The sequence below is a fragment of the Adiantum capillus-veneris genome, chromosome 4 (genome assembly GCF_014529385.1).
Source record: "Adiantum capillus-veneris isolate H3 chromosome 4, ASM1452938v2, whole genome shotgun sequence".
Taxonomy (NCBI): Eukaryota; Viridiplantae; Streptophyta; class Polypodiopsida; order Polypodiales; family Pteridaceae; genus Adiantum; species Adiantum capillus-veneris.
Genome location: NC_140934.1, coordinates 163,375,469 through 163,401,868, shown reverse-complemented (window position 1 = coordinate 163,401,868; position 26,400 = coordinate 163,375,469). Strand labels below are relative to the sequence as shown.

Genomic DNA, 26,400 nt, shown 5'->3' with positions numbered 1-26,400 from the left:
AGCGGCCAATTAGGCTCATATATAAATTGATGACCAAAATGCTTGTTAACCAACTCAAGTGCTTTCTACAGGAAGGCTTTCATCAATCTCAATATGGTTTCATTCCACGACGTCAAATTATTGATAACCTCACAAATGTCATCATTGGAATGGAATATGCAAAATACACTCGACAGGTGTCTTAATCATGCAAGTTGACATTGAAAAGGCCTTTTTGATATTGTTCTTTGGGATTACATTGCAAACACCATGCAATAGTTGGGATTTGGGCCTAAGCTATCCCATGTCGTATTTTTCTTGTACGCAAACAACACTTTTGCAGGTTTGTTGGATGGATCTCTCACAGAATCTTGGCCTCTGGGACGATCAATAAGCCAAGGATGTCCTCTCAGTGCTTTGCTTTATGCAATCGGTACACACCCCCTGCTTATGTATTTGGATTCCTTGATCTCCACTAGTAGATTGCATGGCCTAACATTAGCATCTGGACAACACTTTATCGGACAGGCCTATGCAGATGATTCTTTATTTATGCCCCGCAATCACTATGGTGATGTAGAGCAAATTATATATATTCTTCACTTGTTTGAATTGGCGGCAAGCCTTTAAGTTTATTTCGTAAATCTAAGCTATTGCCTTTGAATGAGTGTAATTGGCATAAGACATTGTGGCCAGGGGAGATTGTTCTTCCGCACATTATAGTTCTCCATTTGGGTTATCCTTTGTCTTGGGATGTATCAGCTGCACCAGAAACTGGACTGGTACTCCAACGTCTGCATTCCAAGTTAAATTATTAGAAATTGTCTACTTGGCCACTACATGTGCATCTCAGGATTGTCCAATGCATTCCATGGCTTATGTACACTTTTATTTACCTCTGTTATCCTAGTCTCAGTTGGACTTGCAGTCCCTTATGTCTAGTATTTTGGAGCATTTCTGGAGGACCTCGTCTACCACAAAGGGTCGTCGGCTTTTATCTATGGACAAGCTGTGTTTTCCCAAGCGGCTTGGAGGGCTGAATATTTTGGATTTGCAAACTCATATTCTGGCTCGGCAAGCTATGCTATTGTCAGTCTTGTTGGAGCAGCAGCAACCCTAGACACTCATGGTATCACATTTGTGTGTGCATATAGTCACGCCATCTTTTGGTCACTAGCCAACATATTGGGACATCATTTTTGAGAAGCTCCAGTGCATTCTTATGGCTTATATGCAGTTTTATTTACCTTTTTTATCTTGGTCTTAGTTGCGCTTACAGTCCCTTATGTCTACTATTTTTGAGCGTTATTGGCACACCTCGTCTCAAGAAAGGGTCTCCAGCTATTATCTATGGATAAGTTGTGTTCTCCCTTATGTCTAGTATTTTGGAGCATTTTTGGCGCACCTCGTCTCATCGAAAGGATCTCCGGTTGTTATCTATGGATAAGTTGTGTTCTCCCAAGCACCTTGGAGGGCTGAATATTTTGGATTTGCAAAGTCATGTTCTAGCTCAGAAAGCTACACTATTGCCAGTCTTGATGGAAGAAGGACAACCCTGGACACTCATGATATCACATTTGTGTGCACATATTGTCACACCGTCCTTTGGCATTGGCAGCCAACCTATTGGGAAGTCATTTATGGGAAGCTTGAATGGCACATTCCAGGATATCCCTTTATTTCTTCTCTCATTGTTGACTGGAAGGTTATCACCTCCATTTGGAATAGCATGGTCGACAGTCCTCTCTTGACAATTCCCTTCGATTGGAGAGCCTACATTGGAGTAAGGCCTTCTCTTCGACATTGGTCCAGTGGTCTCCTCGCCAAGCGTATTTGCTTTCTCAAAAAGAAATATGCCAGGTACATCAAGTGGTGGATAACACGGGTCATGTCTTTTCGTTCTCTGATGCAGCGTCTCGTTTTCGATTGGAACTCCATTATTCTCCTCTTTGACGGGAGATTCAAAGGATGCTTGCTGATTTCTCACCTATTCTCCTTTGAATGTGGACTCCCGTTGTTCATATTCGAATCTTGCCGATACCAGCCTGGAATACATTTCAGCCGGCAATGTTTATGCCCTCTTGCAATCTGATGTGTGGATTGTGCGTCATGGTAATCAGTTGTGATCTCTTTCCAAGTCATGCTTATGGTGGAAACGAATATTGTCTAGCATTTGGCAGAGTCCTCCCTATGAAGAAACGTATTTTTTTGTGGCGTTGTTTGGTGGGAGCTCTACTTATTGGCAACAGATTGCATGCATGGCATATTGCGCCTTCTCGTTGTGTCAAATGCCATAAAGTTGAGGAGACTATGTCACACTTATTGTGGGGTTGTCACTACTCCAGATCTTTCATTCGACAAGTGTCGATGGCTCTTCGGCTCCGTTTTCCTTTCAACACTTTTCACAGACGGTTTTGGCTTTTTGGCGTGCTTCAGTCTCGGCACTCTTAGTTTACGGTCTTTTTTGGTTGGGTCAGATTTTGGGTTCTATGGGCCATTTGGCACCATCGCAACTTGTTAATGCTTCAAGGCGCTGATGTTGTCCGTTTCCCTATTTCAAACTATCGCTTGGTCTAGTGCTGCAATTTGCTCTTGATGCCTACAAGATTTACTTTCACTATTTCTAGCCCTCGGAGCCTTATGGTGCTCAACTTTTTGTATCTCTTCTTTTTCGTGGGTTTTCCTTGCTTTGAGGTTTCCCACTTCTAAATAATATCAGCAAGATTTACAAAAAACAAAATGTGTGTGTGTGTTTCTTTCTTTATCTATCTTCTCTAATGGCTCTTGGAGTCTCTCTCTCACTATTTACGCCGTGTACCTAAGTACAAGAGGTGCTTACCAGTATTCTTTTCGTGTGAAGGGACTAATTTTTTTGCTTCACATTAAGTGCAACCAGAAATCTTCAAGGAGAGTATATGTTGAGTATCGCTATAGAAATAAAAGAATTTGCTGCCATTTATTCCTAGTGTCGATTTTTCCTTGCATTGTTGGTAGGGTCTATCCCCTTATTGGGATAATGAGCATACTCTTGAAATGTTTGAACACGTGTTCTCTTGATCCAAAATTGTGAAAAATGTACAAAAAAAGGGCAAATTTTTGACATGGCATGTCATAGGTGGATTTAGCATTGTACAATGTGAGGAAGCATGCAAAAACTGTAGGTTGAAAGAATAATGAAAGCACTAATACCTAATTGATAGACCTCCTTAGGGTCGATCAGGAACAAGGGCCCCATGAAGAAGTGATGTCTCTCTAATGTGCCAAACTTAGCCCACAGTTGAGTTGATGGAGTCTAGGATGATAGGCACCCCATATCTAGGCCTCACAGTAATGGCTGTAAAAGGAGCATGCATGTAGTTTGGTGAGAGGCGGAATCGAAAGTGTTGAAGAAGTGTCGCTAAAACTACCTTTGCCTCCATCAAAGCAAAGTTTTGGCCAATACATGTCCGAGGTCCAAAGGAAAAGGGCAAGAAGGCACAGGGGTGCTTGCAAGCTTTGGTGATGCCCTCATTAAAGCGCTCTGGTCGAAATTCATCAGCGTCATCTCCCCATAATTCCTTATCTCTATGTAATAACAACAATGGAATGGAAAAGGACATGCCTTTCGGCACTTGCATGCCCTTCATGCTCTTCAAATCCAAGCTCTTGTAATCACTAGAGGCCTCTACTCGTGGGCCAAGCTCTGGAACAGGTGGGTAGAGGCGCAATGTCTCATAGAGGATGGTGTTAAGCTGAAACAAACAATGTACAAAAGAGATGAGTATGTTTTCAAGTCAGCATAACTCAAAGCAAATAATAAGAAAAAGAGCACAAGAAGAAAGGATAGAATACATGCACATGCTTGTGGTATTGCTATTTGTACAAAGGAATCAAGTCACCCCTAAGGATAGAATACATGCACATGCTCGTGGTATTGCTATTTGTACAAAGGAATCAAGTTACCCCTAAGTTTACCTTACATTTTAAAATTGGATTTAATAATTTTGTTTGGGTTAATTGGATTTCTAAAACAAGCCTCAGTGAAGAGTGAGGTATGACTTTTGCGTCTGAAGCATCAAAACCTTCTTTGGTTTTCTAGTATGTAAATGGGTCCTTTCAATTTCTTTGTCACGTGCACATCTAACCCTATGTGCATGTACACAAGCTATCCCAGATCTAGGGTTCAGGTTAGCCTAGGAAGTGTTCTGGCACCCTTGTGAGCTTGTGCGCAGGCCGTGCATGTCCAGGCACTTGGAATAGTTGCATACCCTCTGATTGCACACAGCAAGATCATTAGCATGACATTCACTACCCATCATGAGCATTTTTTAGAGCATTGAACCGTTTTTGCCAAAATACACATTTTTCACTTATTTATTAATAAGTGACTTTTGTTGGAAAAGTAAGTAGGGCAATTTGCTAAAGATCTATAAACAAAACCCATTGGGCACTCAGTAGAGGCAGAAAACAGAAGACACGCTCAGTGCACAAGTGCAAAGTGCAACTAGACAGTTTGCCTAGCGTTTTCTCAGCACATCAGCCTAGCGTTTGCAGATTCAGCCAGTTCTGCCAACGTTTTCAGTTTTCAGCCCTTAGCCTCGCGAGAACCCGCTCCCACCCGGTTGCAGATCCCCGCCAGATTTCCCATCAAGACCCAGATCAGCCTAGCGTTTTCAGAATTCAGCAGATCAGCCAAACGTTTTCAGATTTCGGCCAGATCAGCCAGCGTTTTTGCATTTCAACCCTAGTCCGGAGAAGCAGTTGCAGTTTCAAGCCGCAGTACTGCCACAGTAGCAGATCCCCAGCAGTGCATCTAGCGTTTTCAGTTTTCAGCCTTGACACCGTCGTCATCGACACCATCGTCATCGTCGACATCGTTATCGTCGTCGAAGTCCCTATCTTGACGACGACACCTTCGTCATCATCATCGCAGATCCCTATCTTGACGACGACATCTTCGTCGCCATCGTCACAGATCCCGGACTTGACGACGACACCATCTTCGTCATCGTCATAGTCTCCATCGCCGTCATCGACATAGTCATCATCAAGTACACAGCATCTAGACCGTTGTACCAGATTAGTGCAATCTATAGCATAGACCTCTCTCACCATTGAGAGGGGGGCCCTTGAAGGAGGGTTTGAGAACCGTCTGGTGTCGTCTCTCTCTCTCTCTCTCTCTCTCTCTCTCTCTCTCTCTCTCAGCACTTTCATTCACATTAGCATTCACTTTGTTTGTGATCATTGCACTTGCACTCTCTCTCTAAGAAGAACGGAAGGCTCTCCCTTCCGTAAGAAAAAGGAACCCTTGAGCACAATTCGGAGCACTCATCTTGAGCAATATCAGCATTCACTTCCGCTGCACTTACATTGGTATCAGAGCTTGTTGGCAGTGTTTTGTATCACTCAAGGAAAGAACCACAAGAAATTTTTTGCTTGTTTGATAACCCAAGTCCACTTGGGCGTGTCGATTCCTAATCGTGTTTTTGAAGAGTGGCAGGTAACCCAAGAAAGAAGGGCTTGTCTAGCCTCCCCTTGTTCCTCTTTTCACTCATTGAGAGCGAACCGTGCACTTAGCGGCCATCCAATCGACGTGAGGTGGAAAAAAGCAACTTTGGTGTGAGCGCAAGGCCGCCAAGGGGTGTGGCCGCAGGAAAGAGTCGAGCTCGGGTAAGAGAAAAGCCTTCTCAAACACCGATTCCAAGCTAAGAATCCAAGAACCTCAAGAACCCAAGAACCTCAAAAACCCAAGTACCCAAGATCTCAGTGTATGGTCACCACCCGAAGCGGAATGGATACTGCGTGAAGGTGGCGAGAGTGGAGTTGGAGAAGAAAAAGTTTCTACACCAAGAGGATTGTTCCCCGATCCTCCCCCATCCCCATCTATGCCACGGATTGCACCAAATCCTATGGAGGCTTTGGTCAAGTCGATGATGGATATGATGCTACAATAAGAGGCGCAACATGCCACCATGGATCGAAACCGCGAAGAAAGAAGGGCAGTTATGGAGCTTCAATGAACATGATGCTACAATAAGAGGCGCAACGCGCCACCATGGATAGCGACCACGAAGAAAGAAGGGCAGTTATGGAGCTTCAGCGCAAGCAAGCGCGCGAAGCTCAACGCATAGCGACCGAAGAAAGGTGAGCCGCTTTGGAATTAGAGCATGAGGCGCAAAGAGACCAACGCATGCAACACTTGGTCCTACAGGTACTCACCTCGAAATCCGAGCCAATCAAGGATGTGGACGGTTCATCAGGTAGCACAAGTAGAGATGCAGACTCCAACAATCCAGTCACTGAGAAGTTGACGTTCAATAAGTATGAGGTAAGATGGATGCTAATGTTATTCATTCTTGGTTGCATCAATTTAATGCTTACTTTGCGACAACTAAGAAAACAAAGTTTTGACAGCATCCATGTATCTTGCCGATGATGCCATTAATTGGTATCAAGCGTGGCAAGAGGCACAGTTCGCCGCGCACCTAGAGGAAACCGAGGAAGGCCGCAGTTCAGGCCACCTCAGTACCTAGCCCGGTTGAAAGAAGATTGGCGCAATCTCAAGCAAAAAGGTATGCCAGTTATGTCTTTTTCTAACCGTGTTTTGCAGCTCGGCACCGAATTATGCAAATCGGATGAAGAGCGCAAAGAGGCATTCCTTTTCGGGTTGGACGAGTATATCAAGTTCGATGTCGAAGTCCTCGACCCAATAGACCTTAACAAGGCGGTAGCGATTGCTCTCGTGTAGGAGATGAAGCACAACAAAGGTAAGCCTAAGGAGAACAAGTCTTCTCACAGTACCTCTCAAACTTCTCAGAACCCCCAGAATGGTAAGAACGGTAAGAACAGCGATACTTCTTCTAATCAATCTTCCTCTCTTTCTCAAGCACAGAATTCTCACAATGAACCTAAGGGAAAAGGAAAAGCTAAAAGTCAAGAAAACCCTAGGTTGACGCCTGATGAAAAATCTACTCAAGGAATTTTAGGAGGTTGGTTAACTTTTGAAGAACGGGCCAAATATGCACGAGACAAAAGATGTTTTGAATGTCACACTACAGGTCATATGAAAAGAGATTGTCCTAAGAAAGCATCCAACGAACCTAAAGAACCCACGTCCTCTGTTAATGCCATAAATGAGAACACTAGTGTGTCCCACGTTTCTAGTGATCATCTAGCTGATAAGTCTCTCATGAAATGTTATGGTCATGTGAAGGGTCAGCATTTTGTCATATTGTTTGATTCAGGCAGTATGCATGATGAGATTGGTGACTCTCTTGTAGAAAGAGCTCGCTTGGACGTTAGCCAGACAACTCCTCTCGAGGTGTCAGGCTTCGCTCCCAGTATGGACTCTCTCATTACACAAGAGTGCCTTGATGTGCTATTCACTGTTCAAAAAGCTTCCTTCCGTAGAAGATTTGTTGTGTCTCCTCTATCAGAATGTGATATGATTTTGGGCATTCGATGGTTTCGTGAACATAACTCTCTCATTGATTGGGCAGACAATACGCTCACTCTAAATGCCAAAAGTGACTCTCCCAATATCATTCGTAGTGAGGAGGGTCTTCATTACTTCTCATTTTTCATGTGCAGGCGAAGCTTGAATAGAAACATAAGAAGGAGACTCTCTCAGTCCTTTCTTCTCCGAAGCATGACACGCATTTTTTGCATGATAGAGATGTGATTGTTCGCAAGGATGATGGTTTGCATGATGATGTTTCTAGTGCAACTAACCTCATTGCAGATACGATCAGTCATGCAAGACCAATCTTGGCTCTCGAGTCGAGGTCCAAAGAACCCACTAAGGAAGTATTGTGTATTTGCAAGATTAGTCAGCACGCATTGTTCAAGTTTCTCATTCGCGACGGTTTCTTGTAATTCTGTCACCGTCTTTATGTGTTTCCTTTTCACAGGGGTAGTTCCTAGTGATTGCTCAACGGGCCGCTCTTTACCCTTTCAACAATCCCGTTCTCTCCTAATTTGCTTTTTAGTTATATACATCACGCACTCGCGAGGCGTTCCATCGTCAGAAGTGGAGACGGCCACCTCAGGTGTGCCTTGCACCCGACTGTCGTACAAAAGGTATACCAAAAAAAGGACAAGTAGGACAAGCAATACGAAGGCCCCTATCTGCAAAAGAGCCTGCTGATCAAGGCAATCAAATCGCCCCGCGCGGATGAGTGCCCGAGTGCTTTGCGTTCTAGGGCACGCCGGTTGGGGCATACTTCCGTTCCACCATCGTTCAAACCATCTAGGGGCCTGCGCAAGAGCCGACGCTGGCCATAAAGGGTTTCCTATCACTCTTCAAAAACACAATTAGGAATCGACACGCCCAAGAGGACTTGGGTTACGTGCGACCTCAACAAGCAAAAAAATTTATGTGGTTCTTTTGGTTCTTTCCTTGAGTGATACAAAACACTGCCAAAGCTCCCATACCAATGTGAGGTGCAGCGGAAGTAAATGTTGAACTTTGCTCAAGATGAGTGCTCCGAACTGTGCTCAAGGTTTCTTTTATTTACGAAAGGGAGAGCCTTCCGTCCTTTCAGTGAGTGCAAATGATCACAAACAAAGTGGCAAACATTGTGAATGAAGGTGCTGAGACTGAGAGATAGAGAGAGAATAGAATACGACACCAAAAAGTTGTCAAACCCTCCTCCGAAGGCCCCACTCTCTATGGCGAGAGTGGTCTACTATTGATTCCACAAATCTCTACAATGCTTTGGACTTGCCGATGATGTTGACGACGATGAGGACGATGACGAGACGGGCTGAAATCTGAAAATGCTAATGGCTGAAATCTGCAAATCTTTATCTGCTGAATTCTGACTCTACGTCGATGACGACGGTGCGACGGCGACGCACTGAAAACGCAGATTTCAGCGCTGAAAATGCTAATGGCTGAATCTGCAAACTTCGCGGGATCTGACCGTGCGGCGAGGATCTGCTGCGGGAAGGTGAGACCTGTGAGGTTTGGGGTTTCTACTGCGGAAACTGATTGCTGAAAACTGAAAACGCTGAGTCTAGGGCTGATTCCGTCGCGAAGATCTGCAAAAACGCTGAGGTTGATCTACAAACCAAAACGCTAGGGGCTGAAACCTGTCTTTGCTGAGAAAACTGCTAACGCTAGGGCTGATCTGCTGTCGCTAGGGAATCTGCTATCGCTAGGGCTGATCTGCTGTGTCTTGTGGTCGCCGAGGCTGATCTGCCATGCAAAAATGCCAAGGGCTGATCTGTGGTTGCAAAACGCTAGGTCCTTGCTGCTGTGTTGCAAAAATGCTAGGCCTGATGGGATCCTGCTGAGAAGGTGCATGTTGAACTGAAGTCCCTGCTGCCTCTTTGCTGTGGAATGCTAGCGCTAGGTTTGCTTACATACTCACTTAATCAAATTGCCCTACCTAGTTCCCAACAAAAGTCACTTAAAAATAATAAGTTAAAAATGTGCAAAATAGGTCATTGTTGCTGTGTTGCAAAAACACTAGGCCTACCAGGGTCCTGCTAAGAAGGTGCCCGATGAACCGAAGTCCTTACTGCCTCTTCTGCTGTGGAATGCTAGCGCTAGGTTTGCTTATATACTCACGTAGTCAAATTGCCCTACCTAGTTCCCAACAAAAGTCACTTAAAAATAATAAGTGAAAAATGTCAGGGAAAATAGGTCTATGCACTGTAAAAATGCTACTGATGGGTTCTGACTGGAATCTGATGGTCATGTTGTGTGCAACCAGAGGATATGCATCTAATCTAAGTGTCTAGACATGCACGGTCTGCAAACAGACTCACAAAATTACCAGATCACTTCCTATTCTAGACTGACTTGACTGAAGTGAACCCTGGTCATGCTGTAACTTGTCCACGTACACTTAGGGTTAGATGTGCACGTGACATCCCCTCCTTTTCAAAGTGAGGTACTGGTACCGAACTGTATGGCGTCGAGGGAGATCGCCAATAACATCCGGAATCCTGGAAAGGACTCTTCGCCGGCCCACTCTGATGCGTGGGGCATGCGATACTTGAACTTCATAAAGGTCTGCAACGATTTCTTCTTTGGGCCGCGCCGAAACAGACACAAAGTCATATGTAGCTCCTTCAATGCTTCAACTTCGTCTATGGACGTAGGTCCACCTTCTTCAAGAATCTCCAAGGCTGAAAATTCTTGAATCCACTTCCAACACAAAAACATAAACATACCCATTCCACGTAAAGTGACTGGAAAAATTCTAGTCTTCTGTAAAGCATGTGCATGCAATGTAGATGAACATAGAGACGGAGTGCCAAACCGTTCATCAAACACACGCAAACAATGGGGTCGAATCATGACTTTCTGATCTAAATCAATCAACTGCGGCAAAACACAATGGAAATGCCTATGCTTGATGCTCAATCCTTCTTGTGCTCTTTCTGATACTGTGTCATGTCAAGGAAGAGACATAGAATGTGAATTCCTTGAATGCATACATTTCATCTTTTCATGAGTCATTCGCATACATCTGTGCTCATTCATGAGTGAATGGTGCTCATCGAACAATATGTCATGCTTGTGAAAAGGGATCACATAAGGACGGTGACTAAAATACAGGATAGCATCACGAATGAAACACTCGAACAATGCGTACTGACTAATCATTCGAACACATAATACTTCCTGTGGGGGTTCTTTGGACCTAGGCTCAAGAGCCAAGATCGGTTCTTCATGAGGGATCGAATCTTCCTGTGAGGGTTCTTTGGACCTCGACTCAAGAGCCAAGATCCGTTCTTTGTAATTGATCGAATCTGCAATGAGATTAGCTTCACTAGAGAAAGTATCAACGAACACATCATCCTTGTGAACAATCACATCATCTTCATGCAAATCATCCTGCTCGGGAGAAATCACGTCGTGATCATGCAAATCATCATGCTTGTCATTGTCATCCAATTCATCATGATCATCATTATCATTCAAATCATCATGCTTATCATCATGCAAATCCTGTGTGTCATGCTTCTCGAGAGTCTCCTTATCCTGAATCCCTTGCAGCTGTGCCTAAACTTGAGAAAAGAGTCGCAACATTTCTTGCATTCTTGCTTTGTTCTCGCGATCAAATTTTGCTTCTCTTTCTTCGCGCTCACGCACTATGGCTGCCATTCTATCTTCGTATTTACGCTCTATGGCTGCCATTATTTCGTCGCTTTCTAACTCCCTGTCCATCATCCTCTTGTCGAAAGCCTCCATAGGAGTTAGTACAATCCTTGGCGTAGATGGGAAAGGAGGAGGGTCGGAAAAACATCCTGGTGGGGAAAACTCTTCTTCACCACTCCCATGCTCACCACCTCCATGCGAAGTATCCATTCCGCTTCGGGTGATGACCATCCACTGAAGTCTTTGTTCTTAAGTTCACGAGGAACTTGGGTTCTTGTGGGTCTTGGTTCTTGGGTTCTTCAGGATCTTGAGGGTCTTGAGGTTCTTCTTTAGCTTGCAGTCTGTGTTAGCGAAGGATCTTCTCTTCACCCGAGGTCTGCTCTTTTCCGCGGGCGCACCCCTTGGCGGCCTTGCGCTCACACCGAGATTGCTTTTTCCCACCTCACGTCGATTGGCCGGTCGCTAAGTGCACGGTTTGCTCTCAATGAGTGAAAAAAGAACAAGGAGAGGCTAGACAAGCCCTTCTTTCTTGGATTTCCTATCACTCTTCAAAAACACGATCAGGAATCGACACCCCCAAGAGGACTTGGGTTACGTGCGACCTCAACAAGCAAAAAAATTTATGTGGTTCTTTTGGTTCTTTCCTTGAGTGATACAGAACACTGCCAAAGCTCTCATACCAATGTAAGGTGCAGCGGAAGTGAATGTTGAACTTTGCTCAAGATGACTGCTCCGAACTGTGCTCAAGGTTTCTTTTACTTACGAAAGGGAGAGCCTTCCATTCCTTTCAATGAGTGCAAATGTTCACAAACAAAGTGGCAAACACTGTGAATGAAGGTGCTGAGACTGAGAGATAGAGAGAGAAGAGAATACGACACCAAAAATTTGTCAAACCCTCCTCCGAAGGCCCCACTCTCTATGGCGAGAGCGGTCTACTATTGATTGCACAAATCTCTACAATGCTTTGGACTTGCCGACGATGTCAATGACGATGAGGAGGACGACGAGACGGGCTGAAATCTGAAAATGCTAATGGCTTAAATCTGCAAATCTTTATCTGCTGAATTCTGACTCTATGTCGATGACGACGGTACGACGACGACGGGCTGAAAACGCAGATGCTGAAATCTGCGTTTTCCGGGCTGTTCTACAAACTTCGCGGGATCTGACCGTGCGGCGAGGATCTGCTACGGGAAGGTGAGATCTGCGAGGTTTGGGGGTTCTATTGCAGAAACTGACTGCTGAAAGCTGAAAACGCTGAGTCTAGGGCTGATTCCGTCGCGAAGATCTGCAAAAACGCTGAGGTTGATGTCACGTGACACATCCCAACCCTATGTGTCCGTGGACAAGCTACACCGCAGCAGGGTTCAGTCAGTTCAGTCAGTTTAGATTAGCAGTGATCTGGCACTTTTGTGAGTCTATTCGTAGACCGTGCATGTCCAGTCATTTAGCATAGATGCATATCCTCCGGTTGCACACAGCATGATCATCGGAATTCCCATCAAAATCCATTCGCATCAGTTAGGGGAATTTTCCAGTGCATTTAGCCTATTTTCCTATTTATAGGTATTTTCACTTATTATTTTTCAGTGACTTTCCAACAAAAGTAGGTAGGGCAATTTTGCTAAGTTAATATATAAGCAAACCAAAGTTCACACTTTCTGGCAGAAGAGGCAGCAGGAGCACCTTGCTCAACAGGCAACTTCTCAACAAGACCAACCCCCGCGACTACTCTGGCGTTTTCTCCACAAAAGACCTAGCGTTTTTGCATCAGATCAGCCTTGGCGATTTGTGCACAGCAGATCAGCCCCGGCGTCATCATGACACAGCAGATCAGCCTAGCTTTTTGCATTTGCAGAACCCCGGCGACAGAAGGACCAATTTCAGCCCTGGCGTTTTTGGATTTCAGCAGCAAATTAAGACCGGCACTATTCACCTAAAGTGTAGCAGATTCAGCCCGTAAAGACCATCAGTTTTCAGCCCTAAGAAACCTCATTTTTCAGCCAAGAAAACGCAGCCAAAACAGTCATTTTCAGCCACCGAAACAGTCCCGAAATTCAGCGATTAGAAGATCTCAGATTTCAGCCATCGTCGTCGTCATCATCGTCATCGGCATCGGCATCGGCATAGACCAAGTTGCATAGTCCATTGCATACGCATTGTACACCTTTGTGCAATCAAAGTAGACCACTCTCGCCGACGAGAGTGGGGCCTTCGGAGGAGGGTTTTACAACCTCTCGGGTGTCGTATCTCTTCTCTCTCCTTCTCTCAGTCTCATTCACTTGCACGCACAATATCCACTCACTTTGTTCGTGATCATAGCACTCTCCATAAGACGGAAAGCTCTCTCTTTCCCTAAGAACTAAAAGGAACCTTGAGCAATAAAGATCACTAATCTTGAGAAAATACAACATTCATTCCGCTGCACCTAACAGTTGATATGCAAACTAAAAACGCTAGGGGTTGAAATCTGTCTTTGCTGAGGAAACTGGTAACGCTAGGGCTGATCTGCTGTCACTGGGGAATTTGCTATCGCTAGGGCTGATCTGCTGTGTCTTGTGGTCGGCGAGACTGATCTGCCATACAAAAACGCCAAGAGCTGATCTGTGGTGCTAAGTCCCTGCTGGCTGTGTTGCAAAAAAGCTAGGTCTGCTGGGGTCTTGCTGAGAAGATGCCTGTTGAACCAAAGTCCCTGCTGCCTCTTCTGCTGTGGCATGATAGCGCTAGGTTTGCTTATATACTCACTTAGTCAAATTGCCCTACCCAATTCCCAACAAAAGTCACTTTAAAAAAATAAGTAAAAAATGTCAAAAATAGGGAAAATAGGTCTATGCACTATAAAAATGCTACTGATGGGTTCTGACTGGAATCTAATGGTCATGTTGTGTGAACCCAGAGGATATGCATATAATCTAAGTGTCTGGACATGCACGGTCTGCGAACAGACTCACAAAAGTGCCAAATCGCTTCCTATTCTAGACTGACTTGACTGAACTGAACCTTGGTCATGCTGTAACTTGTCCACGTACACATAGGGTTAGATGTGCACGTGATAGATAGCAAGGCATGCGGGAAGAAGGAAGCTCCACATACCCTGAACGGCGAGCTGGCAGGTCCTTTCCCAAGTGGAAAACACCTAGGCATGCCGTATTGTGCGATGCACATGATTCACTCACGAATGAGCACGGATGTATGCGGATCACTCTCAAAAAGAAAAAAAGTTTGCATTCAAGGAATTCACATTGTTTCCCGATTGTCCGTTTTGTCAATTGCTTTTACATGTTTCTTCCTTGGCATGACATAGAAAGAGCAAGAACAAGATTGTCCATCAAGCATCGGCATTTCCGTTGTGATTTGCCACAGTTGATAGGTTTAGGTCGAAAGGTCAAGATTTGATCTCACTTTTTTCATGTGTTTGGTGAACGGTTTTGCACTCCGTCACTTTGTTCATCTGCATTGCATGCACAGTCCATTAGGAAGAATAGTTACTCTACATGGAATGGGTATGTTTATGGTTTTGTGTTGGAAATGGTTTCAGGAATTTTCCTTCTCGGAGATTCTTAAAGAAGGTGGACCCCGGACCATAGACGAAGTTGGAGCATTGAAGCCGCCACAGATCATTTTGTGTCGCTCTCGGCACAGCCCAAAGAATCAAGCATTGAAGACCTTCATGAAATTCAAGTATCGCACGACCCACGCATCAGAGTGGGCCGACGAAGAGTTCTTCGCACGATTCCAAGAGTTGTTGGCGCACTCCCTCGACGACATACAACTCAGTAACAATACCTCACTTTAAAAAGAAGGGGATGTCACGTGCACATCTAACCCTAGGTGCATGTGGACAAGTTATCCCACGTCTAGGGTTCCGGTTGGCCTAGGAAGTATTCTAGCACCCTTGTGAGCATGTGGCCAGAGGCCGTGCATGTCCATGCACTTAGAATAGTTGCATACCCTCTGATTGCACACAGCATGATCATTAGCGCGACATTCAATACCCATCATGAGCATTTTTCAGAGCATTGAACCCTTTTTGCCAAAATACACATTTTTCACTTATTTATTAATAAGTGACTTTTGTTGGAAAAGTAAGTAGGGCAATTTGCTAAAGATCTATAAACAAAACCCATTGGGCACTCAGTAGAGGCAGAAGACAGAAGACAGGCTCAGTGAACAAGTGCAAAGTGCAACCAGACAGCTTGCCCAGCGTTTTCTCAGCAGGTCAGCCTAGCGTTTCCAAATTCAGCCAATTCTGCCAGCGTTTTCAGTTTGCAGCCCTTAGCCTCGCAAGAACCCGCTCCCATCCGGTTGCAGATCCTCGCCAGTTTTCCCATCAAGACCTAGAGCAGCTAGTGTTTTCAGAACTCAGCCAAATCAGCCAGCGTTTTTGCATTTCAGCCCTAGTTCAGTGAAGCAGTTGCAGTTTCAAGCCGCAGTACCGCAATAGTAGCAGATCCCCATCAATGCATCTAGCGTTTTCAGTTTTCAACCTTGGTGTCATCGACATCATCATCGTCGTCGACACCGTCATCATCATCGAAGTCCCTATCTTGACGATGACACCTTCGTCATTGTCATCGCAGATCCCTATCTTGACGACAACACCTTCGTCGCCATCGTCGCAGATCCCGGACTTGATGACGACACCATCATCGTCATCGTCATAGTCTCCATCGTCGTCGTTGACATAGTCATCATCAAGTACCACAGCATCTAGACCATTGTACCAGATTTGTGCAATCTATAGCATAGACCTCTCTCGCCATAGAGAGGGGTGCCCTTGGAGGAGGGTTTGAGAACCGTCTGGTGTTCTCTCTCTCTCTCTCTCTCTCTCTCTCTCTCTCTCTCTCTCTCTCTCTCTCTCTCTCTCTCTCTCTCTCCTCGTCGGCTAGATCTTTAAGGTCTCTTGGGATACTTTCCTATGACATTAAAACTCTCTTCTTCTCGGGTGTGTGTGTCGGTGTGAGTGTGTGTCCTAATAAAAAGAGGAAAATGGTATAACCTTTCTATCACCCAAGTGTGGTAGATTGGTTATGCCATTTCCCTCTTGAATAACAGGTCTTGAGTTCAACTCTCCTCGTCGGCTAGATCTTTAAGGTCTCTTGGGATAGTTTCCTACGACGTTAAAACTCTCTTCTTCTCGGGTGTGTCTGTGGGTGTGGGTGTGTGTCCTAATAAAAAGAGGAAAATGGTATAACCTTTCTATCACCCAAGTGTGGTAGATTGGTTATGCCATTTCCCTCTTGAATAACAGGTCTTGAGTTCAACTCTCCTCGTTGGCTAGATCTTTAAGGTCTCTTGGGATAGTTTCCTACGACGTTAAAAATCTCTTCTTCTCAGGTGTGTGTGGATGTGAGTGTGTCCTAATAAAAAGAGGAAAATGGTATAACTTTTCTATCACCCGAGTGTGGTAGATTGGTTATGCCATTTCCCTCTTGAATAACAGGTCTTGAGTTCAACTCTCTTCGTCGGCTAGATCTTTAAGGTTTCTTGGGATAGTTTCCTACAACGTTAAAACTCTCTTCTTCTCGGGTGTGTGTGTGGGTGTGAGTGTGTGTCCTAATAAAAAGAGGAAAATGGTATAACCTTTCTATCACCCAAGTGTGGTAGATTGGTTATGCCATTCCCTCTTGAATAACAAGTCTTGAGTTCAACTCTCCTCATCGGCTAGATCTTTAGTCTCTTGGGATAGTTTCCTACGATGTTAAAACTCTCTTCTTCTCGGGTGTGTGTGTGGGTGTGAGTGTGTGTCCTAATAAAAAGGGAAAATGGTATAACCTTTCTATCACCCAAGTGTGGTAGATTAGTTATGCCATTTCCCTCTTGAATAACATGCCTTGAGTTCAACTCTCCTCGTGGGCTAGATCTTTAAGGTCTCTTGGGATAGTTTCCTACGACGTTAAAACTCTCTTCTTCTTGTTCTTCTTCTTCTCTCTCTCTCATTCTCAGCACTTTCATTCACAGCAGCATTCACTTTGTTTGTGATCATTGCACTTGCACTCTCTCTCTAAGAACGGAAGGCTCTCCCTTCCGTAAGAAAAAGGAACCCTTGAGCATAGTTTGGAGCACTCATCCTGAGTACTATCAACATTCACTTCCATTGTACCTTACACTCTTGTAAGGCAATGATTATACCTGGTGTTGAGGTGAAGCCCCATGTGGCCGGTTAGGCCAGGTGCCCGCCCACTATACTTATTCAATATGTACATAATAGAATAAGGGAGCTCACATATTGATAGTGAGTTTTAGCCCCTGTAAACACAAGTCTTCTCTTCTTCTCTCTTCTCCATTGTTGCACACACACTCACACACGCTCTCGCTCGCGCACTTCAACTGGTATCAGGGCTAGAGGATTGGAGAGCACCAATGGAGCTTTGCAGGGAAGTGGGTGGGGAAGCAGCAAAACCTGCAGCACGTTTTTGCAGATCTATTTTGGTCTGTCAAAAAGTTTCCGTTCAGGCCGATTACCACCCGCTCCTAACCGATTCTTTATGCTCTTTAACTTTGCAAAAGAAAGTTTTCTCAAAATCCTCACCGATTTTGGGATACGTCACTCGGATTGCCTGCAGGTCGTATAGAATAAGCTGCAGATTTTGCAGATCAGATTTCTCTTGGTTAGAGTCAAAGTTTCACGTCGATTCCCACGATTCCTAATTGTATACGCGTGCTCTACAACTTTGCAGAAGGAAATTTCTGCAAATTCCGTACGGTTTGGAAGATATCTACTTCAAAGAGCAAGGTGGTCTACTTTTGCAGGTTCTTCTGCTTACAGATACTTTACATTGCAGAAGTTTTTTGGCGAGTGTACATGTACATATACGAAGAGAGTGAAGAGAGTGTGGGCTGAAAATTTCAGCAAATTTATGCGCATACGTTAAGGACATCTTGTGGATGTATACACTCTTGTGGACTCTCAAGATTTGAGCATGGATTCATCACCGGTTATGTGCATTGACTTGTGCGATTGAGCAGTTTTCGGAAAGTGTGGTGCACGGATTTGCAGAGACTTTTGCAAATTTCTAGCATGATTGTGAGCTGAATTTTCAATTGATTCGGATGCTCATTTGTTACACATTTGGTGCATGCTTGATGCTCGTTTATATTGCCATGTGGATGCACATGATGTGTGCTTTTCGGCGGATGATATTCTTCGCCTTGCAATGGCATATGTGTGCTGATTTTCAATTGTTTTGAGCATCAATTTGTGTCATATTTTGGTTGGTTAGCATCCAGGTTTATGCTAGTATATGCCTCGCTTGTAGAGTGCGGTTGATACACTTTCTGTTTCGGATTACACGATTGTTTTCAGGTTCAAGGAGTTGAGACTTTGGGGCAGCTCATGTATGCTTGAGTGTGGATTTTGCACATGATTTGCTCATGGTTTTGAGCATGTTTATGGCATGTATGGTTATTATGGTTAAAGAGCCAAGATACTGTCGAAACTCTGCCGGATTTTTCTTGCGAGTTTATTTGTTTATGCACATGGTTTGCAATCGCATTTAATTGCATTTGGCACTCAGTGGTTGCTTTGTCATAGTGTTTTGGCATCCATGGTGAGAGTGTTTGCTCACTGCATTATGTCATTTGACATATATGCCACAATCTCTTCAGGAGGAGATTATTGATGATAGATTCATCGGTTATGGTTACCACATAGTGCTCTTGGATTAGAGCGGGTTTTTGCCATCATTTGATGCGATTTTTCTCACTTGTTTCGTTACATTGATCGCCATATTCTCAAACAGTCCTCTTGGACAGCTTATACCAACTTATGTTGTATTTTGACAGTACTTGGTGTGTGAGTTAGCCAAGCTTTGGCTATTCAATTGATCGCTTTGTGCTTGATCTTGTCACAGGTTATCGCCATGGATTTGGCATGTACATCATTGTCAGAGTTTATGCTTTTCCATACGAAGTTTGAACCAAAGCAGGTATGCATGATGCATTGACTCAGTTGGGCCAAGTGTTGCCACTACAGGGCATGGATGCTAGGCCAGAGTCTCTGACTGATGATGAGTGGGAGCACTTGGACGAGGTTACACGTTCGACGATCATGTTACACCTTGGTGAGTCTGTCTATCACATTGGTTTGGATGCATGTACAGCTAAAGATTTATGGCAAAGATTGTGCAATGCTTTTGGCACAAATGAGTCTAGAGAGATGCCTAAAGTCAAAGGATGATCTTGCAGACATAGAGATGTTGTGTTGGCATTGTAATCATACAGGGCATGTACGTAGGCGTTGTTTTTGGCGAATGACAAAGCGTAGGAGACAGCACAGCAGGGATGCTATCACTTTGGATGATGTGGGAGCATGTAGCGTATGTGGCTACGCATGACGGAGATGTCGACTTTGCTTCCATGTTTACTTCTGTGTCAATTTTTGACGACACATTACCTTCGCATTGGATACTAGATGTGAGTGCTAAATTTCATGTCACGCTGAGTCGTGATGGTTTAGCACATATGCTAGTGGTATGCTTGGACGTGTGTGTAGCTAATGATTCAGTGCATGACATAGCTGGTGCAGGAGATGTCAAACCATTGCTGCCGAGTGGTGCATCATACGTGTTGCGAGATGTACGCCATGTGCCGGGTTTGGCGCAGAGCTTGATCTCTGTGAGTTAGTTACGAGACAGCGGGTTACAAGTAGTACTGGACGAGCATAGTTTTAGATTGCATCGTGAACAGCTAGTCATAGCAAGAGGTGCTAGTATTGGCACGATTCATGCAATGCGAGTACGTCACGTGCAAGACGGCAGAATCTTTGCGTGTACGCAGCCATGCAGAGAGATGATGTCTCCTTTGTCGATGATGCTCTACTTTGTGAGCGTGTTGAGCCAGTTGTGCAGACAGTTGTGCAGCAAGGCATGTCATTCGTGGACGCAATGACGGATATGGATGGCTTGAGCCCTTAGGATTCAGCCTTGATTCAGTCATTCATGGATATGCTTAGGCCAGAGGCTAATGCATGTGAGTTGGAGCTAGACATTGCTCTTGCCACACACGGTCCAGGACAAACAGATGCTCTTGGTGTGCATGTGACATGCGATGGACACGAGGATGGATTCTAGGGATCGGAGTTCGCGTGTCAGAGTGATTACCATGAGTAGAGTTATGAGCCAGATTTGACTGAGATGGTCAGATTGGTAGAGATTGCCAGGATTGCATCAGCATTCGGGGGTCTCATTACGAGATACTAACCTTTAGACCCCAGATTGCATTTGCGGTAGGTGCATTTTGCAGTGGGAGCAGTCAGCCGTGCACTGATGACTGATGTTACTCTTGAGCATAGGGGCACTTTGCAACGTACGGTGAGATACCTGCGGGATGTGTGTGGCTTTGATGAGGAGTATGTGGTCGATCATTCTATACTTCCTCTACAATTAGAGCTGAATGCACACAGATTCAGTGAGCCATTGGGCGTTGGCTGAGGTCATACTTGTGATGGCCTTATACAGGTTTTGTACGGTTTTCTTTTCTCTCTCACGGCCATATTGGCCTTTACGTGGGAGGTCGTTGGGGTAAAGCCCCATGTGGCCGGTTAGGCCAAGCGCACGCCTACTATACTTATCCATTATGTACATGATAGAATAAGGGGGCGGGGGCTCACATGTTGATAGTGAGTTTTAGCCCCTACAAACACAAGTCTCCTCTTCTCCTCCATTGCTGCACACACACTCACACATGCTCCCGCTCATGCACTTCACCTGGATTCCCTTGAGGCAAGTAGCAATCTTTTTGGCTTTGAGGCAACCGAAGATGCCCTTGATATTCCATGCGACTAGCTTCATCTACATGTCTCTTATCCTTATTGATCAAGGAAGCATCCAAGGAACATTGACGGTGCTTCTCTAGCCATAGAAGAGGATTAGAAGAAACCGGTTTGTGTGTCCCATCCCATTGTAAGTCTTTGAATGTCTAGTAAAACTCAGTTGAAAGCCCATCTAGATCAGCCTAGGTTTTCTTCACCTTGAGCCCTTCAACAGCAACCATAATTTTGTAGGGGAGAGGGTAAGATCAGTGGAAACTACCACTATAGGGAGGATGAGTTTGGCCCAGGATCCCCAAAATGGTATCTCTATGGGCCCTTTGGGTCCTTAGTGATGAAGAGAGTTTCAAAGTGGCTCCTTGCAAAATCCAGATTCTGCTCTTTAGAGAGAATGGGGCTGGTTGGGGAGCTGAGAAATGGAATGATCCTTTGCTTTCTTCCTTTTAAGGGACCTGAATATCTCTTTGGAGGGCCTGTCCAATTTTCCAACCCACCATTCCTTGAAGAAGAGGGGGGCAGTGTGTCTCAAAGACAGGTATTCTTTTACTCTAAGACTACCTCCGATCTCCATGATTTTGGTCTGGTTCATTCATGGTTCAATTCAGACTGCGGGGTAGACTCAAGGACTCCTCAAACATGGCTTCCCTTTGTTTCCTATGGATGTCTTGAGTAAATGTTGCCAAGCTTGGGCCGACGATCGAGGAGAAGAACTAAAAGAATTATTCCAGATGGTGGCCATAGTTTTCTACACTTTTGGGATCAGGAAGAGGAGGGGTCAGTATGCAACCAGTGATTTTTTATCTCGGAGGCTAGTGATTCACAAGGGATAACAATCCAAGATGTAAGACCAATACACATCTGTCTACCCTAGCCCTTCTAGCAAGCTTCCCCCTTTACTATACGTAACATCTGTCTAGCCTAGCCTTTCTAGCAAGCTCCCCTTTACTATAGTTCTACTTGGATTTGGGATTTTCATATCTCCCACTCAATTGTCTCGACATTTGAGATGGATTGCCCTAATTATGAAGGAATTGATCCTCATTGGACTCAACCATATTAAGGTCCTCGACAAGGATATAAGTAGGTTGAGACCATAGTTGACACGTATGGTCACGTACGACGGGTACACGTACGAAGACATGCGGTACTAATCGAACTAAAAAAAATTATACGTATGGTGACGTAACGTACGATGCAAAAAAAAATCATGCGTCTTACACATGATAGATCATATGAGTCATGACATAGACCTTAGTACTTAGTACTAAATACTTGTAACTTAAGTCTTACAAGTTAGAACATGAATGATATGTCCATGGACATTGGAAACGGCAATGTCCGAAGAAAGAAGAATCATGATCTCCAAAGTGGTGGCGGCCATAGTAGATCCGCTACCCGAGCCTCGTCGCACATAGGTCATGGTTGTTTGAGCCAATGCAGCCATTGGGCTCTTGGTCAAATGCAGTCGAGATGCAAAACAATCCCACACCAAAAATCGCCCCCAAAAAAAAAAACAAAAAAAACAAAAAACTGGACGAGTCATGTAAGAACGTACGAGTCGTACGGAACGTCTCGTACGTCGAACGTGGACAACCCTACTTGAGACCTTTGTAGTTCCTTCCACATTGCAGTGCAATCATAGATTGAGCTGCTTGCATATGCAAAGATCAGCATGGAGTTGAAGGGGCTCAAGAGCTCCATTGCACACCAGGCTTTACGCTAGGGGTGGACACTGGGTGTGCTTGGCATTAGAAATGTTAAGCTAGTGGCTAAAAAAATGATCACCCCCCTCTATTCACCTCGGGCTGAGTGGAAAATCCTGTTACTCAGCTCTAACCCTGTTACTATGCCATATAGCAAGTTCAAGATCACTACCTCAAGTGGATGGTGCATGCTCCCACTCACCACCATCTTCTTCAACAAACACAATATCACATTCTAAGTGTCGGAGCTGCTCTGCTCCCTATGGCAAGCTTGGAATCGACATAAGTCAAGGATAGAAATTAGTAGGGGTTCTTATGAAAGCCAAATTATCCCTCGTGTGGATTTCAGGTGTTGGCCCACCATGGAGATCCCTAAGGTAGCTTAAGGCTCCACTAGGCAAGCCTTACAGCTTCACAACAAAGGTATCAGGATGCAGGGGGATGTATGGGGAGCATTCACTCTCTGACTTAGATATATACATGCACTTTAACCTCAGGTCCTGGAAAATCCAACTGGTTAGCACCATTTCCCCCTTATCCTTCAAAGCCTTTCATTGGAAGGGAGGCTTCAAACTCTATTAACCACCCCCCCCCCCCCCCTCCCCAGTTCACCCACCTGACCTAGTCCTCTCTGTCGACAACAATCTCTCAACAAGATGTGACTCCACTCTAAAGACAGGAAGTATTGGAACTTCAAGTTTCAAAGCATGTCCACCCCAAAAGTATGCTTTGTTATGGCTTATTATGCACAAGCTATTGGGACATGGCCAAGCTTGAGGTGATGGGGATAGGAATTGGCATATGCCGCCAGTTGTCAGCCTTGTACAATAGATATCTTTCACATTTTCTTAAAACTGTCCATTCAACCGTCCTATTTTGATCCCTCTGATTAAAATTCAAGGTTCTTCCCCCTCTTGGCTTCCAAGGGGAGAGTATTCGTCCCAAAATGTAATTTTTCGTCTTACAAGTTTGAGCTAAAGACGTGACACGAGCGAGTGGGGGAGAGAGAGAGACTTACAATCTTGAGTTTGGGGAGGTGGTGGGCGGCGGGCGGCAGAGCGGCGAGCTCCTGCAGCACCTCCTGCCGAGCGCGCTCCTGCCAGTCGACGTAGTGTCCCAGCATCACCATGGTCCATGCCAGCAGATGCGATGTAGTCTCGTGCCCGGCAAAGAAGAAGGTCTTGCACTCATCCACCACCTGCCTCGTGGTCAGCATCATCCTCCTGGCCTCTACCTGCTCCTCGCTTGACAGCATCAGCCCCAGCAAGTCCTCCCCATAAACCCCATTCCCACCCCCCACTGCTGCCGAAGAACTCCTCGCCACCCTTCTCCTCTCCTCCACTATCTCTACCAATTCCTTCTCTATGCTCTTCTCCAACCTCCAACATTGAATATTGATCCACGTCGGTATGTACCTGTAAGTCAGCAGTCACATGCATGTGTTTGATTATCGACAGATGTGTGCCTCCATCAATGCTGGCACCATGCATTAAGATTGTTTTGTGCATGCATGCGTGCGCACGCGCGCGTGTGTGTGTGTGTGTGTGTGTGTGTGTGTGTGTGTGTGTGTGTGTGTGTGTGTGTGTGTGTGTGTGTTGTGTTGTGTTGTGTTGTGTTGTGTCAATGGGAGTTGGCCTAGCAATGAAGGTGAGGGGCTTTAAGTATGTGCATTGATTGCTAAATTTGACTACATGCATGTCTGTTGCTCAATTTGCTCTGCCTATTGACGACATTGTCACTGAATTATGAAAAAAGGTAAATCACTATGCAGCATGATCAGATTAGACTTCCTACTTGTAGCCTGGAATCGTCGAATTAAGCACCAGATCTTGCATAATTAGTTCGACTAATTGTGCCTGCCTTTCAAATACAGCCTTTCCTTTCTCATAGCTACTTCCGAATGATGTTCTCGCAATGATGTCCGCCATGGTGTCCTTGATGTGATGAGCTACCTCTACCTCTGCCTGTCCACCTTCCTCCTCCACAGCCTTTTCCCATGTTTTCACCATCTCCATGGCACATTTTGACATGGCATCAACCATTCCCTGCATTCATATCCCAAAATTAAAGCACTGTAAATTCAGCTTAATTGATTAATGGGAATGGATGTGTGTAGTCAATGCATGCATGCATGTGCTCGATTTGTCTTTTCTAGAAAAAGTAGTGCCATTGTCTTTACATTTAGCTTCTCCGGAAAGAAGGCATGTCGAAGGATGCTACGCTGATTATGCCAGTCCTGGCCTTCCGACGTGAGCAAGCCTTTGCCAAGCAGCCTGCTCAGAAATTTGTATGTGATGTCAGATCGCTTGTAATCCTTGAAGCGGCTTGAGAGTATCTGTTTGATGTCGTCAGGATCAGAGATGACGAGGCGAGGCTGAGTACCCCACCAGTACACAAATGGCAGACCTTAAGAGAACAGCAAAGATCATGATTCAGCTGGTAAGGACATTGTCAATAGCTAAAAGTCTAGTGTATGTATGTATGCATGCTTTTCTGGATGTATGACGTATTCACTCAGGTAATCAAATCATGTATGTCGAGTGATGATGCTCAATGGCGCCATTTACGCCCATTATGTCTTCATGTGTATGGCAATTGCAATCTAGCTTGACATGTATCTGGAGAAAGGCGTGATTATACCTGCTTGTAACGAAATGCGAGTATAGAAGGGGAGGACCAGCGGGGCAATGTGGTGATCGGAGGGGGAGGGCAGCACAAGGGAGGCTGCTGCATCACGGACACGCTTGAGGTGCGAGACACTGCCAACAATGGGGCTGTAGGGGAGCACAACGAGGCCGCCGCGGAGGAGGGAGTGTGAAAGAGAGGCAGGCTCCCAGAAGAAGTGCTTAAAGAGGGAGAGCAAGAGGGAGGAGAATGCTATTAAACACGCAGTCGAGGCAATGAAAGAGGGGCTCCACTCCATAGCTGCCACACACTGGCCGCCGCTGTCTACGTGTTGTGTATGTGCTTGTATGTGTGTGTGTGCGCGCGCGCGCGCTCTCTGATCCCTACTTCCCGCGACAGGCTATGTGTGTGGGAGTGTGTTTGCTTGCTCTTCTGCGTTTGATGATCAGCAAAGAGAGAGCGCTGCAGCTCACGTTTTTATAGCATCCATGGCCGTTTCCCTTTGACCAAAAAACTGCCACTCACATTGGAAACGTTTTCGCACTGTAGCACTCTCTCGACGGGCTTTTCCCTGCAATTTTGTATTTGCTAATTGCAACTTTCAAATATTGTAAAGAACCATTTTTGGGCCCTTCAAGAGAGCATGACGTAGAGGAGAAATATACTTGTAAGTTCTAGAGGTAGGTTAATCATACTTGTAAGCTCTTTGTGAATTGTCTATTTGGATGGTGGTGAATTTTTTCGGCAACCTTTTGCATATATAGATTTGAAAAATGAATCTTTTCATAAATGGGATAAATGGGTCCCTTTGATTGATTCTTTTGGCCTCTTAGAAATGTCTTTAGCTTTCTATAAAATTGAAGCTGGACAAGTATGATCCATTATCAAACTTAAACGAATCGAAGTTGAACAAGTATTCACAATTTGATACACGTTGCCCTCTGACTCTCCAACGTAACTATCTTAGTAACTCTCCTGAGTGTAGTAACATGTAGCCCCTTTGTGGGAAGGTTGTCTCGTCAAGGCACAAGTTGTGATTGAGGATCATTGTAGAGTTTGTGCAGAGTTAATATAACATCTTCACTCAAAATTGTGAGTATGGCAAAAAAGAAAAAAGGTTAAAGACTTTTTGGCCTTCTAAAGTCTTAGTGCACTATGGGTGAAGGTCTTTCAAATTTTATGACTTGACAAGTCTCCCAAGAATCTTAAAAGTCTTGCAATGAAAAGAAATG

At 44.9% G+C, this 26,400-nt stretch overlaps 1 protein-coding gene across 1 annotated transcript; it reads right to left on the bottom strand.

The window, feature by feature from the left end:
* Window positions 1-3,013: 3,013 nt before the first annotated feature.
* On the bottom strand, window positions 3,014-25,635 carry LOC147460289 (cytochrome P450 72A15-like). The gene is made up of 5 exons (XM_086511375.1): window positions 25,184-25,635; window positions 24,723-24,949; window positions 24,338-24,588; window positions 23,562-23,958; window positions 3,014-3,710 (listed from the first exon to the last, which is right to left on the bottom strand). Exons 1-5 carry the CDS (start codon window positions 25,464-25,466, stop codon window positions 3,246-3,248), a joined length of 1,623 nt encoding a protein of 540 aa, XP_086367501.1. The 5' UTR covers window positions 25,467-25,635; the 3' UTR covers window positions 3,014-3,245.
* Window positions 25,636-26,400: the final 765 nt, after the last annotated feature.